Genomic DNA, 21,463 nt, shown 5'->3' on the forward strand with positions numbered 1-21,463 from the left:
CTCAAGGGGAAGAGGTTTTTCTTTCATGGAACCTTTTCTTTCCCACACATGACATGGTTACCAGGAGCATCTTGTGGACAGAGCCTTGACACACCGAATTGTAGTAGGGGATGACAGACCTTCATTGCTATCCCACACCCCCAACTGGTTCTCCCCAGAGGTTTAAATTTCTCTGAAGACTTCTTTTCTGGGATGTCTTCAGTCGTAGTTTATGTACCTTTCTGGGAGTTTCACAACTTTTCCACTCACATTCCAAAGTCTTTGGTGGGTGATATAAAGCAGAACCCAAACTCGCAAATATTTCTAATACTGCATTTGTTTCTAAACCTCTGGGGTTTTCTCATTTTAGGGCCTCATGCTAGGATTTAAGTGGAATTCAGCTTCATGTAACCTCCCATTAGTTTTTGTGAGTTTCTCACTATGTTTAATTGACAATTTTGTAATTAAAGTCCTTTTCTGTCGACCTGAAAAATAGGTCTTCCCACTGATTGGGGTGTTCTGGAACAGAAACTACTGTGAGTTTTTGACACTGATTGGGGTGTTCTGGAACAGCAGCCATTGGGAGTTTTTGACATTGATTAGAGAGAGGTGCCCTGGGAGCTCTTGTTCTTTGTCTTTTGTCCAATCTTTCATCTTCCTTACATGATTGTCACATTGTCCTCTTTCTTACCATAGGATGTTGACATTCTTCTTAGCTAAACATCACCATTTGCTGAGTCTAAAGATTGCAGTATTGCAGCTGTTCAGGTTTCAATGAGGCAGGTTACCCACACTCAGAATACATCTCCCATGGCAGCTGCACATCCTCCATGTGCTTCTTAACCCTTGAAAGGTGTTTTGTCAGAGATGGATAGTAGTTCTCAAATCAGCTGATTCTCTGAACGATGTCTACTTCTGCAGCACACTTTTTTGAGAAGAGATCTGTAAATTTTACATACTAAACACTAGAGAGAGGGACAGAACTTCTTCCTTCTCCTGGACCATTAAGCAATCAATACAAGAATTTGGTTTCAGGACCTCTGCCATGTTCTCAGCTGACATACATTTGTCTTTAAGCTATTCCTGTAAACTGAAGGTGTCAGTTCCTTCTGTATCCTCCTGTTTCTTCACAGACTTCTGTTGTTCCTCAGTCATTTTCTTTTCCCGCTCTTAAATCATCTACTAAACCTTAGAACATTCCTTTGGAACTAGTTCAACTCAAGAATGTGGTAGTACAAGAACAGGGCCCTTTGAATGTTTCTCCAACTTGACTTTTTCCTTTAGGAGATGACTTAGAACCACCTCTTCATCTCTTCTAAACAAGGCCCCCGTCCCCATGATGGTAGAACATTTTCGGTTCTGTCCTGTTTTGATGGAAGTATCCAACTTTTATTTTGTGAAGGGTCAGATTCAGGAAATCGTATTTAAAGGATTCTGCTCCAAAGGAAAGTGAGCCCTCATATTTCTGTTACTTTTAAAAGATTTGAAAGAAATTGTTAGATTCAGTTAAAGGTAATGCTCGAATACGAAATGATCTTTTTTAAAATCTTGATTGCCATTTCCTGTGTGAGTAAGATAGCACCAGGAATAGACATGCCTATCATTTGATATGTAATACAGTAGTTTGTGCTGACCTTCTTTCCTACTCACGTATGTTATTTATTTATTCATTATACTTAATCACTGTTTTCCGCGTCAGCGAGGTAGCACCAGGAAGAATGGCCAATCCACTCATACATATATGGGGATATGGAGAGAAAGAATACTTCCCACGTATTCCCTGCGTGTCGTAGAAGGTGACTAAAAGGGGAGGGAGCAGGGGCCTGGAAATCCTCCCCTCTTGCTTTTTTTTTTAATTTTCCAAAAGAAGGAACAGAGAAGGGGGCCAGGTGAGGATATTCCTCAGAGGCCCAGTCCTCTGTTCTTAACACTACCTTGCAAATGCGGGAAATGGCGAATAGTTTGAAAAAAGAAAAAAATATTTATATGGGTTGGGCCATTTCTTTCGTCTGTTTCCTTGCGCTACCTCGCAAACGCGGGAGACAGCGACAAAGCAAAAAAAAAAAAATATATATATATATATATATATATATATATATATATATATATATATATATATATATATATATATGTGAATAAGAGCAAGGTTATTAGGTACAGTAGGGTTGAGGATCAATTCAATTGGGAGGTGAGTTTGAATGGAGAAAAACTGGAGGAAGTGAAGTGTTTTAGATATCAGGGAGTGGATCTGGCAGCGGATGGAACCATGGAAGCGGAAGTGGATCATAGGGTGGGGGAGGGGGCGAAAATTCTGGGAGCCTTGAAGAATGTGTGGAAGTCGAGAACATTATCTCGGAAAGCAAAACTGGGTATGTTTGAAGGAATAGTGGTTCCAACAATGTTGTATGGTTGCGAGGCGTGGGCTATGGATAGAGTTGTGCGCAGGAGGATGGATGTGCTGGAAATGAGATGTTTGAGGACAATGTGTGGTGTGAGGTGGTTTGATCGAGTAAGTAACGTAAGGATAAGAGAGATGTGTGGAAATAAAAAGAGCGTGGTTGAGAGAGCAGAAGAGGGTGTTTTGAAATGGTTTGGGCACATGGAGAGAATGAGTGAGGAAAGATTGACCAAGAGGATATATGTGTCGGAGGTGGAGGGAACGAGGAGAAGAGGGAGACCAAATTGGAGGTGGAAAGATGGAGTGAAAAAGATTTTGTGTGATCGGGGCCTGAACATGCAGGAGGGTGAAAGGAGGGCAAGGAATAGAGTGAATTGGATCGATGTGGTATACCGGGGTTGACGTGCTGTCAGTGGATTGAATCAAGGCATGTGAAGCGTCTGGGGTAAACCATGGAAAGCTGTGTAGGTATGTATATTTGCGTGTGTGGACGTATGTATATACATGTGTATGGGGGTGGGTTGGGCCATTTCTTTCGTCTGTTTCCTTGCGCTACCTCGCAAACGCGGGAGACAGCGACAAAGTATAATAAAATAAAAAAAATATATATATATATGGTTATGTTTGAAGGAATAGTGGTTCCAACAATGTTGTATGGTCGCGAGGCGTGGGCTATGGATAGAGTTGTGCGCAGGAGGATGGATGTGCTAGAAATGAGATGTTTGAGGACAATGTGTGGTGTGAGGTGGTTTGATCGAGTAACGTAAGGGGAAGAGAGATGTGTGGAAATAAAAAGAGCATGGTTGAGAGAGCAGAAGAGGGTGTTTTGAAATGGTTTGGGCACATGGAGAGAATGAGTGAGGAAAGATTGACCAAGAGGATATATGTGTCGGAGGTGGAGGGAATGAGGAGAAGTGGGAGACCAAATTGGAGGTGGAAAGATGGAGTGAAAAAGATTTTGTGTGATTGGGGCCTGAACATTCAGGAGGGTGAAAGGGGGGCAAGGAATAGAGTGAATTGGATCGATGTGGTATACCGGGGTTGACGGGCTGTCAGTGGATTGAATCAGGGCATGTGAAGCGTCTGGGGTAAACCATGGAAAGCTGTGTAGGTATGTATATTTGCGTGTGTGGACGTATGTATATACATGTGTATGGGGGTGGGTTGGGCCATTTCTTTCGTCTGTTTACTTGCGCTACCTGGCAAACGCGGGAGACAGCGACAAAGCAAAAAAAATATATATATATATATATATATATATATATATATATATATATAAAAAGAGAAAAGTAAATGGATTTATATGTAGCATTTATGGATCTGGAGAAGGCATATGATAGAGTCGATAGAAATGCTCTGTGGAAGGTACTAAGAATATATGGTGTGCGAGGCAAGTTGTTAGAAGCAGTGAAAAGTTTTTATCGAGGATGTAAGGCATGTGTACGTGTAGGAAGAGAGGAAAGTGATTGGTTCTCACTGAAGGTAGGTTTGTGGCAGGGGTGTGTGATGTCTCCATGGTTGTTTAATTTGTTTATGGATGGGGTTGTTAGGGAGGTGAATGCAAGAGTTTTGGAAAGAGGGGCAAGTATGCAGTCGGTTGTGGATGAGAGAGCTTGGGAAGTGTCTGTTGTTGTTTGCTGATGATACAGCGCTGGTGGCTGATTCATGTGAGAAACTGCAGAAGCTGGTGACTGATTCTGGTAAAGTGTGTGAAAGAAGAAAATTAAGAGTAAATGTGAATAAGAGCAAGGTTAGTAGGTACAGTAGGGTTGAGGGTCAAGTCAATTGGGAGGTAAGTTTGAATGGAGAAAAACTGGAGGAAGTAAAGTGTTTTAGATATCTGGGAGTGGATCTGGCAGCGGATGGAACCATGGAAGCAGAAGTGAATCATAGGGTGGGGGAGGGGGCGAAAATCCTGGGAGCCTTGAAGAATGTTTGGAAGTCGAGAACATTATCTCGGAAAGCAAAAATGGGTATGTTTGAGGGAATAGTGGTTCCAACAATGTTGTATGGTTGCGAGGCGTAGGCTATGGATAGAGTTGTGCGCAGGAGGGTGGATGTGCTGGAAATGAGATGTTTAAGGACGATATGTGGTGTGAGGTGGTTTGATCGAGTAAGTAATGTAAGGGTAAGAGAGATGTGTGGAAATAAAAAGAGCGTGGTTGAGAGAGCAGAAGAGGGTGTTTTGAAATGGTTTGGGCACATGGAGAGAATGAATGAGGAAAGATTGACCAAGAGGATATATGTGTCAGAGGTGGAGGGAACGAGGAGAAGTGGGAGACCAAATTGGAGGTGGAAAGATGGAGTGAAAAAGATTTTGAGTGATCGGGGCCTGAACATGCAGGAGGGTGAAAGGCGGGCAAGGAATAGAGTGAATTGGATCGATGTGGTATACCGGGGTTGACATGCTGTCAGTGGATTGAATCAGGGCATGTGAAGCGTCTAGGGCAAACCATGGAAAGTTCTGTGTGCTGGATGTGGAAAGGGGGCTGTGGTTTTGGGCATTTTTGCATGACAGCTAGAGACTGAGTGTGAACAAATGGGGCCTTTGTTGTCTTTTCCTAGCGCTACCTCGCACACATGAGGGGGGAGGGGGATGTTATTCCATGTGTGGCGAGGTGGCGATGGGAATAAATAAAGGCAGACAGTATGAATTATGTACATGTGTATATATGTATATGTCTGTGTGTGTATATATAAGTGTACATTGAGATGTATAGGTATGTATATTTGTGTGTGTGGACGTGTATGTATATACATGTGTATGGGGGTCGGTTGGGCCATTTCTTTCGTCTGTTTCCTTGCGCTACCTCGCAAACGCAGGAGACAGCAACAAAGCAAAATGATAATAAAAAATTAGAAGAGAGAATGTTGGGGTGAAGAGGGTGGTGAGAGTAAGTGAGCTTGGGAAGGAGACTTGTGTGAGGAAGTACCAGGAGAGACTGAGTACAGAATGGAAAAAGGTGAGAACAAAGGAGGTAAGGGGAGTGGGGGGGAGGAATGGGATGTATTTAGGGAAGCAGTGATGGCTTGCGCAAAAGATGCTTGTGGCATGAGAAGCGTGGGAGGTGGGTTGATTAGAAAGGGTAGTGAGTGGTGGGATGAGGAAGTAAGATTATTAGTGAAAGAGAAGAGAGAGGCATTTGGACGATTTTTGCTGGGAAAAATGCAAATGAGGGGGAGATGTATAAAAGAAAGAGACAGGAGGTCAAGAGAAAGGTGCAAGAGGTGAAAAAGAGGGCAAATGAGAGTTGGGGTGAGAGAGTATCATTAAATTTTAGGGAGAATAAAAAGATGTTCTGGAAGGAGGTAAATAAAGTGCGTAAGACAAGGGAGCAAATGGGAACTTCAGTGAAGGGGGCTATTGAGGAGGTGATAACAAGTAGTGGTGATGTGAGAAGGAGATGGAGTGAGTATTTTGAAGGTTTGTTGAATGTGTTTGATGATAGAGTGGCAGATATAGGGTGTTTTGGTCGAGGTGGTGTGCAGAGTGAGAGGGTTAGGGAAAATGATTTGGTAACAGAGAAGAGGTAGTAAAAGCTTTGCGGAAGATGAAAGCCGTCAAGGCAGCAGGTTTGGATGGTATTGCAGTGGAATTTATTAAAAAAGGGGATGACTGTATTGTTGATTGGTTGGTAAGGTTATTTAATGTATGTATGATTCATGGTTAGGTGCCTGAGGATTGGTGGAATGCTTGCATAGTGCCATTGTACAAAGGCAAAGGGGATAAGAGTGAGTGCTCAGATTACAGAGGTATAAGTTTGTTGAGTATTCCTGGTAAATTATATGGGAGGGTATTGATTGAGAGGGTGAATGCATGTACAGAGCATCAGATTGGGGAAGAGCAGTGTGGTTTCAGAAGTGGTAGAGGATGTGTGGATCAGGTGTTTGCTTTGAAGAATGTATGTGAGAAATACTTAGAAAAGCAAATGGATTTGCGTGTAGCATTTATGGATCTGGAGAAGGCATATGATAGAGTCGATAGAGATGCTCTGTGGAAGGTATTGAGAATATATGGTGTGGGAGGTAAGTTGTTAGAAGCAGTGAAAAGTTTTTATCGAGGATGTAAGGCATGTGTACATGTAGGAAGAGAAAAAAGTGATTGGTTTTCAGTGAATGCTGGTTTGCGGCAGGGGTGTGTGATGTCTCCATGGTTGTTTAATTTGTTTATGGATGTGGTTGTTAGGGAGGTGAATGCAAGACTTTTGGAAAGAGGGGCAAGTATGCAGTCTGTTGTGGATGAGAGAGTTTGGGAAGTGAGTCAGTTGTTGTTTGCTGATGATACAGAGCTGGTGGCTGATTCGGGTGAGAATCAGCAGAAGGTGGTGACTGAGTTTAGTAAAGTGTGTGAAAGAAGAAAGCTAAGAGTAAATGTGAATAAGAGTAAGGTTATTAGGTACAGTAGGGTTGAAGGACAAGTCAGTTGGGAGGTAAGTTTGAATGGAGAAAAACTGGAGGAAGTGAAGTGTTTTAGATATCTGGGAGTGGATCTGGCAGTGGATGGAACCATGGAAGCGGAAGTGAATCATAGGGTGGGGGAGGGGGCGAAAGTTCTGGGAGCGTTGGAAAATGTGTGGAAGTCGAGAACGTTATCTTGGAAAGCAAAAATGGGTATGTTTGAAGGAATAGTGGTTCCAATAATGTTATATGGTTGCGAGGCATAGGCTATTGATAGAGTTGTGCGGAGGAGGGTCAATGTGCTGGAAATGAGATGTTTGAGGACAATATGTGGTGTGAGGTGGTTTGATCAAGTAAGTAATGAAAGGGTAAGAGAATTGTGTGGTAATAAAAAGAGTGTGGTTGAGAGAGCAGAAGAGGGTGTGTTGAAATGGTTTGGTCACATGGAGAGAATGAGTGAGGAAAGATTGACCAAGAGGATATATGTGTCAGAGGTGGAGGGAACGAGAAGTGGGAGACCAAATTGGAGGTGGAAAGATGGAGTGAAAAAGATTTTGAGTGATCGGGGCCTGAACATGCAGGAGGGTGAAAGGCGTGCAAGGAATAGAGTGAATTGGAACGAAGTGGTATACCGGGGTCGACGTGCTGTCAGTGGATTGAACCAGAGCATGTGAAGTGTCTGGGGTAAACCATGGAGAGTTCTTGGGGCCTGGATGTGGAAAGGGATCTGTGGTTTCGGTGCATTATACATGACAGCTGGAGACTGAGTGTGAACGAATGGGGCCTTTGTTGTCTTTTCATAGCGCTACCTTGCACACATGCCGGGGGAGGGGGTTGTCATTTCATGTTTGGTGAGGTGGCAATGGGAATGAATAAAGGCAGACAGTATGAATTATGTACATGTGTATATATGTATATGTCTGTGTGTGTATGTATATGTATATGTTAAGATGTATAGGTATGAATATTTGCGTGTGTGGACGTGTATGTATATACATGTGTATGTGGGTGGGTTGGGCCATTCTTTCATCTGTTTCCTTGCGCTACCTCGCTAACGTGGGAGACAGCAACAAAGCAAAATAATAATGATAATAATAATCTCTCTTACCCTTTCATTACTTACTCAATCAAACCACCTCACACCACATATTGTCCTCAAACATCTCATTTCCAACAAATCCACCCTCTTCCACACAACCTTATCTATAGCCCATACCTCGCAACCTTATAACATTGTTGGAACCACAATTCCTTGAAACATACCCATTTTTGCTCTCCGAGTTAACATTCTCACCTTCCACACATTCTTCAACGCTCCCAGAACCTTCACCCCCTCCTCACCCTGTGACTCACTTCTGCTTCCATGGTTCCATCTGCTGCTAGATCCCTCCTAGATATCTAAAACACTTCTCTTCCTCCAGTTTTTCTCCATTCAAACTTACTTCACAGTTAACTTGTCCCTCAACCCTAGTGAACCTGATAAACTTGCTCTTATTCACATTTACACTCAGCTTTCTTCTTTCACACACTTTACCAAACTCAGTCATTAACTTCTGCAGTTTTTCACCTGAATCAGCCACCAGCGCTGTATCATCAGCGAACAACAACTGACTCACTTCCTAAGCCCTCTCATCCACAAAAGACTGCATACTTGCCCCTCTCTCCAAAACCCTTGCATTCACCTCCCTAACAACCCCCATCCATAAACAAATTAAACAACCATGGAGACATCATGCACCCCTGCCACAAACCAATATTCACTGGGAATCAGTCATTTCCTCTCTTCCTACTCGTACACATGCCTTACATTCTTGATAAAAACTTTTCACTACTTCTAGCAACTTACTTCCCACACCATATACTCTTAATACCTTTGACAAAGCATCTCTGTCATCTCTATCATATACCCTCTCCAGATCAATAAATGCTACATACAAATCCGTCTCTTTTTCCAAGTATTTCTCACATACATTCTTCAAAGCAAACACCTGATCCACACATCCTCTACCACTTCTGAAACCACACTGCTCTTTCCCAATCTGATGCTCAGTACATGCCTTTACCCCCTCAATCAATACCCTCCCATATAATTTTCTAGGAATACTCAAGCAAACTTATACTTCTGTAATTTGAACACTCACCTTTATCCACTTTGCCTTCGTACAATGGCACTATGCATGCATTCCATCAATCCCTAGGCACTTCACCATGAACCATACATACATTGAATATCCTCACCAACCAGTCAGCAACACAGTCACCCTCTTTTTTAATAAAGTCCACTGCAATATCATCCAAACCCACCGTCTTGCCGGCTCTCATCTTCCACAATGCTTTCACTGCCTCTTCTCTTTTCACCAAACCATTCACCTTGACCCTCTCACTTTGCACACCACCTCAACCAAAACACCCTAAATCTGCCACTCTATTGTCAAACATATTCAACAAACCTCCAAAATACTCACTCCATCTCCTTCTCACTTCACCACTACTTGTTATTACCTACCCATTAGCCCCCTTCACTGATGTTCCCATTTGTTCTCTTGTCTTACGCACTTTATTAACCTCTTTCCAAAGTATCTTATTCTCCCTGAAATTCAATGATGCTTTCCCACCCCAACTCTCATTTGCCCTCTTTTTTGCCTCTTGCATCTTTCTCTTGACCTCCTGCTTCTTTCTTTTATACATCTCCCAGTCTTTTGCTTTACTTCCCTGCAAAAATTGTCCAAATGCCTCTCTCTTCTCTTTCACTGACAATCTCACCTCTTCATCCCACTACTCACTACCCCTTCTTATCTGCCCACCTCCCAACTTCTCATGCCACGTTCATCTTTTGTGCAAGCCATCACTGCTTCCCTAAATACATCCCATTTCTTCCCCACTCTCTTTTCCATCATTTGCTCTCACCTTTTTCCATTCTGGACTCAATCTCCCCTGGTACTTCCTCACACAAGTCTCCTTTCCTAGCTCCCATACTCTCATCACTCTCTGCACCCCAACATTCTTTTCTGAAAACCTCTACAAATCTTCACCTTCGCCTCCACAAGATAATGATCAGACATCCCTCCAGTTGCCCTCTCAGCTTATTAACATCCAAAAGTCTCTCTTTCACGCACCTGTCAATTACACATCTCTCCTACTTACATACATATACTTATGTATATTTCTCTTTTTAAACCAGGTATTCCCAATCACCTATCCTATTTCAGCACACAAATCTACAAGCTCTTCACCATTTCCATTTACAATACTGAACACCCCATGTACTCTAATTACATCCTCAACGACCACATTACTCATCTTTGCATTCAAATCACCCATCACTATAACCCAGTCTTGTGCATCAAAGCTGCTGACACACTCACTCAGCTGCTCCCAAAACACTTGCCTCTCATGATCTTTCTTCTCATGACCAGGTGCATAGGCACTAATCATCACCCATCTCTCTCCTTCCAGTTTCAGTTTTACCCATATAAATCTAGAGTTTACTTTCTTAAACTCTATCACATACTCCCACAACTCCTGTTTCAGGAGTATTGCTACTCCTTCCCTTGCTCTTGTCCTCTCACCAACCCCTGGCTTTACTCCCAAGACATTCCCAAACCACTCTTTCCCTTTACCCTTGGGCTTCGTTTCACTCAGAGCCAAAACATCCAAGTTCCTTTCCTCAAACATACTACCTATCTCTCCTTTTTTCTCATCTTAGTCACATCCACACACATTTAGACACCCCAATATGAGCCTTCAAGGAGGATGAGCACTCCTGGCATGACTCCTCCTTCTGTTTCCCCTTTTAGAAAGTTAAAATACAAGGAGGGGGATGCCTGACAGATGATATTCATAATTGTTCTTCAGTTAGAGGTAGTACCAATCAAACTGAAAAGTGTTTCATACTTTTTTTAAGGATCTGACCAACCAAATGTGACTGAAGCTTCATGTTTAAAATTTTTGTGTAGCCTGTTTCATAATGAGAAAATTGCTACCATCACAATCACTTCCTATAAGTGTGCCCTCTAAGAATCTTTATCAGTTAGCATTAACATTAATTTCTATGTTCCTTTTTGAGTCAGATTGCTTAAATTTTTTATTTTTAGGAGACCAGCTGATTCTTCATTGCATCCCACATTGGAGATATCCAGGGACCTAGATCTTTTATAGTTCTAAAAGCTTTATAGGTAATATGGCTTTGCAATGTGTCCTCATAAAACCTCTTTTCCTTTATAGCCATAGATTCTGAAAATAAAGTTAGTAAAGCACAAGAATCTTTTTTTTAAGAAGGACCTTTTATGGTCAAGATTACCATGGATCTGAAGTTCCTGGTCAGAAATAATCTTTTGAATTTGCAAATAGTTCTATCATAATTAAATGTGAGGATTTCTTCATTGGAACTTTCTCCTTGCTGTCCAGTGAAAAATCATGTTTGTTCAGAGTTCAAGAAACTTCTTTCAGCAAGAAGCACCTCATGTATGATTAAGAAACTGGTCCTGCTTGTGCATCCTAGTCTGTCTGCCAGAGTCTGCCGTGTCTTCTCAGGAGTCTTTCCCTAGAGGAAATCAGCAAGAGTCATTTGTGGCATTCATATAACATTTTGTAAGATGTCACCCTAATCTGGATATAGTGGATATCCTTCATGTGGCTCTGGGTGGAGTAGGGCATGATCCTGCATGGATCTCAGACTGCTGTTTGAGGTGATATTCTCTCTGTTTTCCTATTGGCTGATTAATAGTGTCAGATGATCAATTAATGCTTTTTTCTCTAAGCCCCCTTCATTTGCATATGCTTTTTTTGTTCATAATACTTTCAACTTTATGAGAAGACTTTAAGATTCTAAGAATTATGTTCATTTTCCCTCTTTTGGCAGAGCCCTGTGGGGAGTGTTTTTGTTTATTTCCTTTCCAGTCCTATCCCTGTGAACCTTCTCAGAAAATATTTTCTCACTGTTTGCTTTGAGTGTCCTGGGACAAACACTGGCTATTACTGTCTTGGGGCAGACATCTGCTATGACTTGTCATTTTGGCGCAGACACTGGCTGATTGTCCTGGGGGCATATACCTGGCTGTGATTGTTGTGGGGCAGACACTGGCTGTAATTGTCATGGGGGAACACCATAGATATACAAATCTGCAGAATGCAGGAAACTTGAACCACCATCTTAGGTCAGATAGTAACATGGCTAAGGAGGTTCTATGATTGGCAGAGGACTGGTCAACACCACAGGGCAGGTGGTTGTTTATAAGGTGGTGAATTTATGGAAATTTCCAGTTTCCTGTTAGTAAGTTAGAGGGTTCAAGCCCATTGCAAGTGTAGTGCTCTGTCATTACTTACATGGCTCCATCTTGTAAAGAAAAGGTTTATCATTCTTCAAAACCTACCGTTCATTCTCTGATGATTTGTAGATAATGACACCTTAGATGAGTTATCTGCTAGATATCAAAATGTTCCATAGGAAATAATGAAAAGGGCATGTTTGACACATCATACTGAGTCTTAGTCTCTGGATTTCAGGTTATGTGGATCAGGTATCGTTCAGCTTCGGCTTAACAAGTGGATTGAAGTTAGCTTTTGTTTGCCACAGAAAGTTCATCACAGTTTGGCCACTGGACAGCCAGTTGATGTAAGTTGCACTTTAAGAGCTACATTTAGTTTATTCTTCTTATTCCTTTAAGTAGAAGATTAGTTTCAGGTATTGGACAAAATACAAATGTTATCTGTGGATGACAGTGAAATTTAGGGACTCCTCCATGGTGAAGCTGTTAATGTTGCTGACTGTGACACATTCTCAGGCTGCCCGGTGTTGAGCACATAGTTTCGAATCCACAGTCAACCCAGCTGTTCATCATCCCCTTCAGGTTGGTTAATAAGTTTTTTTTTTCTTAAGAAGGAACAGAGAAGGAGGCCTAGTGAGGATATTCCCTCTAAGGCTCGGTCCTCTGTTCTTAATGCTACCTCGCTAACACGGAAAATGGCGAATATTTATGAGCATTGAAGAATGTCTGGAAGGCGAGAACGTTACCCGAGAGAGCAAAAATGGGTATGTTTGAAGGAATAGTGGTTCCAACAATGTTATATGGTTGTGAGGCATGGGCTATAGGTAAGGTTGTGCGGAGGAGGGTGGATGTGTTGGAATTGAAATGTTTGAGGACAATATGTGGTGTGAGATGGTTTGATCGAGTAAGTAATGAAAGGGTGAGAGATGTGTGGTAAAAAAAAGTGTGGTAACAAAAAGAGTGTAGTTGAGAGAGCAGAAGAGGGTGTATTGAAATGGTTTGGTCACATGGAGAGAATGAGTGAGGAAAGATTGACAAAGCGGATATATGTGTCAGAGGTGGAGGGGATGAGGAGAAGTGGGAGACCAAATTGGAGATGGAAGGATGGAGTGAAAAAGATTTTGAGCGATTGGGGTTTGAACAAACAGGAGGGTGAAAGGTATGCAAGGAATAGAGTGAATTGAAACATTGTGGTATACTGGGATTGATTTGCTTTCAGTGGATTGAACCAGGGCATGTGGAGCATCTGGGATAAACCATGGAAAGCTTTTTGGAACCTGAATGTGGAAAGGGAGCTGTGGTTACGATGCATTACACATGACAGCTAGAGACTGAGAGTGAACGAATGTGGCCTTTCTTGCCATTTCCTAGTGCTACCTGTTTCATGTGTGGCGGGGTGGCAACAGGAATGGAGGAAGGCAGCATGTATGAATATGTATATGTTTTTATTATTATTATTATTTTGCTTTGTCACTGTCTCCTGCGTTTGCGAGGTAGCACAAGGAAACAGACAAAAGAAATGGCCCAACCCACCCCATGCACATGTATATACATACACGTCCACACATGCAAATATACATACCTATACATCTCAATGTACACATATATATACACACACAGACATATACATATATACACATGTGCATAATTCATACTGTCTGCCTTTATTTATTCCCATCACCACCGCGCCACACATGGAGTAACATCCCCCTCCCCCCTCATATGTGCGAGGTAGCGCTAGGAAAAGACAACAAAGGCCCCATTTGTTCACACTCAGTCTCTAGCTGTCATGTAATAATGCCCAAAACCACAGCTCCCTTTCCCACATCCAGGCCCCACAGAACTTTCCATGGTTTACCCCAGATGCTTCACATGCCCTGATGCAATCCATTGACAGCACGTCGACCCCAGTATACCACATCGATCCAATTCACTCTATTCCTTGCCCGCCTTTCACCCTCCTGCATGTTCAGACCCCGATCACTCAAAATCTTTTTCACTCCATCTTTCCACCTCCAATTTGGTCTCCCACTTCTCCTCGTTCCCTCCACCTCTGACACATATATCCTCTTGGTCAATCTTTCCTCACTCATTCTCTCCATGTGCCCAAACCATTTCAAAACACCCTCTTCTGCTCTCTCAACCACGCTCTTTTTATTTCCACACATCTCTCTTACCCTATTATTACTTACTCGATCAAACCACCTCACACCACATATTGTCCTCAAACATCTCATTTCCAGCATATCCACCCTCCTGCGCACAACTCTATCCATAGCCCACGCCTCGCAACCATACAACATTGTTGGAACCACTATTCCTTCAAACATACCCATTTTTGCTTTCCGAGATAATGTTCTCGACTTCCAAACATTCTTCAAGGCTCCCAGGACCTTCGCCCCCTCCCCCACCCTATGATTCACTTCCGCTTCCATGGTTCCATCCGCTGCCAGATCCACTCCCAGATACCTAAAACACTTTACTTCCTCCAGTTTTTCTCCATTCAAACTTACCTCCCAGTTGACTTGACCCTCAACCCTACTGTACCTAATACCCTTGCTCTTATTCACATTTACTCTTAACTTTCTTCTTTCACACACTTTACCAAACTCAGTCACCAGCTTCTGCAGTTTCTCACATGAATCAGCCACCAGCGCTGTATCATTAGCGAACAACGACTGACTCACTTCCCAAGTTCTCTCATCCCCAACAGACTGCATACTTGCCCCTCTTTCCAAAACTCTTGCATTCACCTCCCTAACAGCCCCGTCCATAAACAAATTAAACAACCATGGAGACATGAGTCATGAGAAGAAAGATCATGAGAGGCAAGTGTTTTGGGAGCAGCTGTGTGAGTGTGTTAGCAACTTTGATGCACAATACCAGGTTAGAGTGATTGGTGATTAGAATGCAAAGGTGAGTAATGTGGCAGTTGAGGGTGTAATTGGTGTACATGAGGTGTTCAGTGTTGTAATGGAAATGATGAAGAGCTTGCGGATTTGTGGGCTGAAAAAGGACTGGTGATTGGGAATACCTGGTTTAAAAAGAGAGATATACATAAGTATATGTATGTAAGTAGGAGAGATGGCTAGAGACCATAATTGGATTACGTGTTAATTGATAGGCGCGTGAAAGAGAGACTTTTGGATGGTAATGTGCTGAGAGAGGCAACTGAAGGGATGTCTGATCATTATCTAGTGGAGGTGAAAGTGAAGAATTGTAAAGGTTTTTAGAAAAGAAGTGAGAATGTTGGGGTGAAGAGAGTGGTGAGAGTAAGTGAGCTTGGAAAGGAGACTTGTGTGAGGAAGCATCAGGAGAGATTGAGTGCAGAATGGAAAAAGGTGAGAGCAAATGATGCAAGGAGAGTGGAAGAGGAATGGGATGTATTTAGGGAAGCAGTGATGGCTTGTGCAAAAGATGCTTGTGGCATGAGAAAGGTGGGAGGTGGGCAGATTAGATAGGGTAGTGAGTGGTAGGATGAAGAAGATTGTTAATGAAAGAGAAGAGAGAGACATTTGGACGATTTTTGCAGGGAAGTAGTGCGAATGACTGGGAGATGTATAAAAGAAAGAGGCAGAAAGTCAAGAGAAAGGTGTAAGAGGTTAAAAAGAGGGCAAATGAGAGTTGGGGTGAGAGTATCATTAAATTTTGCGGAGGATAAAAAAGATGTTTTGGAAGGAGGCAAATATAGTGCGTAAGACAAGAGAACAAGTGGGAATATCTGTGAGGGGGGCTAATGGGAGGTAATAACAAGTAGTGGTGAAGTGAGAAGGATATGGAGTGAGTATTTTGAAGGTTTGTTGAATGTGATTGATGATAGAGTGGCAGATATAGAGTGTTTTGGTCAAGGTGGTGTGAGAAATGAGAGGGTCTGGGAGATTGGTTTGGTAAACAAAGAAGAGGTAGTAAAAGCTTTGCAGATGATGAAAGCTGGCAAGCCAGCAGGTTTGAATGGTATTGTAGTGGAATTTGTTGAAAAAGGGGGTGACTGTGGTGTTGACTGGTTAGTAAGGATATTCACTGTATGTATGTTTCATGGTGAGGTGCCTGAGGATTGGCAGAATTAATGCATAGTGCCATTGTATAAAGGCAAAGGGGATAAGGGTGAGTGTTCAAATTACAGAGGTATAAGTTTATTGAGTATTCTTCTGAAATTATATGGGAGGGTATTGATTGAGAGGGTAAAGGTGTGTACAGAGCATCAGATTGAGAAAGAGCAGTGTAGTTTCAGAAGTGGTAGAGGATGTGTGGATCAGGTGTTTGCTTTGAAGAATGCATGTGAGAAATACTTAGAAAGGCAGATGGATTTGTATGTAGCATTTATGGATCTGGAGAAAGCATATGATAGAGTGAATAGAGATGCTTTGTGGAAGTTCTTAAGAGTATATGGTGTGGGAGGTAAGTTGCTAGAAGCAATGAAAAGTTTTTATCAAGGATGTAAGGCATGTGTATGTGTAGGAAGAGAGGAAAGTGATTGGGTCTCGGTGAATGTCTGTTTGTGGCAGGGGTGTGTGATGTCTCTGTGGCTGTTTAATTTGTTTATGGATGGGTTGTTAGGGAGGTAAATGCAAGAGTTTTGGAGAGAGGGGCAAGTATGCAGTCTGTTGTGGATGAGAGGGCTTGGGAAGTGAGTCAGTTGTTGTTCGCTGATGATACAGCACTGGTGGCTGATTTGGTTGAGAAACTGCTGAGGTTGGTAACTGACTTAGGTAAAGTTGAAAGTCAATGTGAATAAGAGCAAGATTATTAGGTTCAGTAGGGTTGAGGGACAAGATAATTTGGAGGTAAGTTTCATTGAAGAAAACCTGGAGAAGGTGAAGTGTTTTAGATATCTGGGAGTGCACTTGGCAGCAGATGAAACCATGGAAGCAGAAGTGTTTCACAGGGTGGTGTAGGGGATGAAGGTTCTGGGAGCATTGAAGAATGTGTGGAAGGCAAGAACGTTATTTCTGAGAGCAAAAGTGGTTATGTTTGAAGGAATAGTGGTTCCAACAATGTTATATGGTTGCAAGGCATGGGCTATAGATAGGATAGTATGGAGGAGGGTGGATGTGTTGGAAATGAAATGTTTGAGGACAATAAGTAGTGTGAGGTGGTTTGATTGAGTAAGTTATGAAAGGGGAAGAGATTTTTTTTCATACATATTCGCATTTCCCGCATTAGTGAGGTAGCATTAAGAACAGAGGACAGCCTCAGAGGGAGTATCCTCACTTGGCCCCCTTCTCTATTCCTTTTGGAAAATCAAAAACAGGAGGGGAGGATTTCCACCCCCCGCTCTTTCCCCTTTTAGTCGCATTCTATGACACACAGGGAATTCGTGGGAAGAATTCTTTCTCCCCCATCCCCAGGGATAGGTAAGAGAGATGTGTGGTAAAAAAAGAGTGTGGTTGAGAGAGCAGAAGAGGGTGTGGTGAAATGGTTGGGACACATGGAGAGAATGAGTGAGGAAAGATTGACAAAGAGGATATATGTGTTTGAGGTGGAGGGAACAAGGAGAAGCAGGACACCAAATTGGAGGTGTCAGTGGATTGAACCAGGGCATGTGAAGCATCTGAGGTAAACTGTGGAAGGTGTTGTGGGGCCACATTGTTCTAATTCACTCTATTCCTTGTATACCGGGGTCAGTGTGCTGTCAATGGATTGAACCAAGGCATGTGAAGCATCTGGGGTAAACCATGGAAAGTTTTGTGGGGCCTGGATGTCAAAAGGGAGCTGTGGTTTTGGTGCATTATACATGACAGCTAGAGACTGAGTGTGAATGAATGTGGCCTTTGTTGTCTTTTCCTAGTGCTACCTTGCACGTGTGTGAGGGGAGGGGGTGTCATTTCATGTGTGGCAGGGTGGCATTGGGATTGAATAAAGGCAGCAAGTATGAATTATGTACAAGTGTATATATCTGTGTATGTATATATATATGTATATGTTGAATTGTATAGGTAAGTATATGTTCGTGTCTGGACATGTATGTGTATACATGTTTATGTTGGTGGGTTGGGCCATTCTTTTTTCTGTTTCCTTGCACTACCTCGCTAACGCAGGAGACAGTGACAAAGTATAATATGTATAAAATATATATATATGTTTATGGATGGGGTTGTTAGGGAGGTGAATGCAAGAGTTTTGGAAAGAGGGGCAAGTATGAAGTCTGTTGTGGATGAGACAGCTTGGGAAGTGAGTCAGTTGTTGTTCGCTAATGATACAGCGCTGGTGGCTGATTCATGTGAGAAACTGCAGAAGCTGGTGACTGAGTTTGGTGAAGTGTGTGAAAGAAGAAAGTTAAGAGTAAATGTGAATAAGAGCAAGGTTATTAGGTACAGTAGGGTTGAGGGTCAAGTCAATCGGGAGGTAAGTTTGAATGGAGAAAAACTGGAGGAAGTAAAGTGTTTTAGATATCTGGGAGTGGATCTGGCAGTGGATGGAACCATGGAAGCGGAAGTGGATCATAGGGTGGGGGAGGGGGCGAAAATCCTGGGAGCCTTGAAGAATGTGTGGAAGTCGAGAACATTATCTCGGAAAGCAAAAATGGGTATGTTTGAAGGAATAGTGGTTCCAACAATGTTGTATGGTTGTGAGGCGTGGGCTATGGATAGAGTTGTGTGCAGGAGGGTGGATGTGCTGGAAATGAGATGTTTGAGGACAATGTGTGGTGTGAGGTGGTTTGATCGAGTAAGTAAAGTAAGGGTAAGAGAGATGTGTGGAAATAAAAAGAGTGTGGTTGAGAGAGCAGAAGAGGGCGTTTTGAAATGGTTTGGGCACATGGAGAGAATGAGTGAGGAAAGATTGACCAAGAGGATGTATGTGTCGGAGGTGGAGGGAACGAGGAGAAGTGGGAGACCAAATTGGAGGTGGAAAGATGGAGTGAAAAAGATTTTGTGTGATCGGGGCCTGAACATGCAGGAGGGTGAAAGGAGGGCAAGGAGTAGAGTGAATTGGATCGATGTGGTATACCGGGGTTGACCTGCTGTCAGTGGATTGAATCAGGGCATGTGAAGCGTCTGGGGTAAACCATGGAAAGCTGTGTAGGTATGTATATTTGCGTGTGTGGACGTGTATGTATATACATGTGTATGGGGGTGGGTTGGGCCATTTTTTTTGTCTGTTTCCTTGCGCTACCTCGCAAACGCGGGAGACAGCGACAAAGCAAAAAAAATATATATATATATATATATATATATATATATATATATATATATATATATATATATCAGGTTTTTGCTTTGAAGAACGTATGTGAGAAATACTTAGAAAAACAAATGGATTTGTATGTATCATTTATGGATCTGGAGAAGGCATATGATGGAGTTGATAGAGATGCTCAGTAGAAGGTATTAAGAATATATGGTGTGGGAGGCAAGTTGTTAGAAGCAGTGAAATGTTTTTATCGAGGATGTAAGGCATGTGTATGAGTAGGAAGAGAGGAAAGTGATTGGTTCTCAGTGAATGTTGGTTTGTGGCAGGGTGCTTGATGTCTCCATGGTTGTTTAATTTGTTTATTGATAGGGTTGTTAGGGAGTTGAATGCAAGAGTTTTGGAAAGAGGGGCAAGTATGCAGTCTGTTGTGGATGAGAGAGCTTGGGAAGTGAGTCAGATGTTATTTGCTGATGATACAGCGCTGGTGGCTGATTCATGTGAGAAACTGCAGAAGCTGGTGATGAGTTTGGTAAAGTGTGTGAAAGAAGAAAGCTGAGAGTATCTGTGAATAAGAGCAAGGTTATTAGGTACAGTAGGGTTGAGGGACAAGTCAATTGGGAGGTAAGTTTGAATGTAGAAAAACTGGAGGAAGTGAAGTGTTTTAGATATCTGGGAGTGGATTTGGCAGTGGATGGAACCATGGAAGTGAATCATAGGGTGGGGAAGGGGGCGAAAGTTCTGGGAGCGTTTAAAAATGTGTGGAAGTCGAGAACACTATCTTGGAAAGCAAAAATGGGAATGTTTGAAGGGATAGTAGTTCCAACAATATGATATGGTTGCGAGGCATGAGCTATACATAGGGTTGTACGGAGGAGGGTGGATGTGTTGGAAATGATATGTTTGAAGACAGTATGTGGTGTGAGGTGGTTTGATTAAGTAAGTAATGAAAGGGTAAGAGAGATGTGTGATAATAAAAAGAATGTGATTGAGAGAGCAGAAGAGGGTGTGTTGAAATGATTTGGTCATACGGAATGATTGAGCGAGGAAAGATCGACAAAGAGGATGTATGTCAGAGGTGGAGGGAACAAGGAGAAGCAGGAGACCAAATTGGAGGTGGAAGGATGGAGTGAAAAGATTTTGAGAGATCGGGACCTAAACTTGCAGGAGGGTGAAAAGCATGCATGGAATAGAGTGAATTGGAATGGTATGGTATACTGGGGTTGACGTACCATCAAAGGACCAAACCAGGGCATATGAAACATATGAGGTAAACCATGGAATCAGCCACCAGAGCTGTATCATTGGTGAACAAACTGGCTCACTTTCCTGGCCCTCTCATCCCCAACAGACTGCATACTTGCTCCTCTCTCCAAAACTCTTGCATTTACCTCTTTAACCAACCTGTTCATAAACAATTTTAACAACCAAAGGGACATCACCCACCCCTGCTGCAGATCGACTTCACTGGGAACCAATCACTCTCTTCTCTTCCTACTCAAGACATGCCTTACATCCTTGGTAAAAACTTTTCATTGTTTCTAGCAGCTTATCTCCCACCCTATATATTCTTAAGACCCTCCACAGAAGATGTTTATCAAACCTACCATATGCTTTCCCCAGATCCATAAATGCCACTTGCAAATCCATCTGTTTTTTTAAGTATTTCTCACATATATTCTTCAAAGCAGACACCTGATCCACACATCCCCTACCACTTCTAAAACCACACTGCTCCTACCCAATCTTATGCTCTGTATATTCCTTCACCCTCTCAATCAATACCCTCCTATACAATTTTCCAGGAGTACTCAATAAACGTATGTCTCAGTAGATTGAACACTCACTTTTATCCCCTTTGCTTTGTACAATGGCACTATACTTGCTATATATATCCCACCACGGGCAGCTTGTGGGATGTCTGATCACTGTCTTGTAGAGGCGAGGGTGAAGATTTCTAGAGGTTTTAGAAAAAGAGGAAACAATTTCGGGGAGAAGAGAGCTTGGAAAGGAGACTTGTGTACAGAAATACCAGGAGAAATAGAGTGTAGATTGACAACAGGTGAGAGTAAGTAAAGTGAGGGGAGTTGGTGAGGAATGAGAGGAATTTGAGGAAGCACTTAATGATGGCTTGTGCAAGAAATGCATATGTCATGTGAAAGATGGGAGGTGGGCAGATTAGAAAGGGTAGTGAGTAGTGGGATGAAAAAGTAAAGTTGCTTGTTAAAGAGAAAAGAGAGGTGTTTGGGCAGTACTTACAAGAGAGGAGTGCAAATGATTGGGAGATGTACAA

At 42.4% G+C, this 21,463-nt stretch overlaps 1 protein-coding gene across 4 annotated transcripts in view; it reads left to right on the forward strand.

Annotated features, from left to right (window-relative positions):
• The window catches only part of Nprl3 (GATOR complex protein Nprl3), an 87,951-nt gene that overhangs the window by 24,503 nt on the left and 41,985 nt on the right, over positions 1-21,463 (forward strand). For all 4 annotated transcript variants that reach the window (XM_071695049.1, XM_071695050.1, XM_071695052.1 and 1 more), the window contains one exon: positions 12,281-12,389. In XM_071695049.1, the coding sequence (XP_071551150.1) occupies positions 12,281-12,389 (109 nt within the window). The remainder of the gene's footprint in view (positions 1-12,280; positions 12,390-21,463) is intronic.

Source organism: Panulirus ornatus, chromosome 57, assembly GCF_036320965.1.
Source record: "Panulirus ornatus isolate Po-2019 chromosome 57, ASM3632096v1, whole genome shotgun sequence".
Lineage (NCBI taxonomy): Eukaryota > Metazoa > Arthropoda > Malacostraca > Decapoda > Palinuridae > Panulirus > Panulirus ornatus.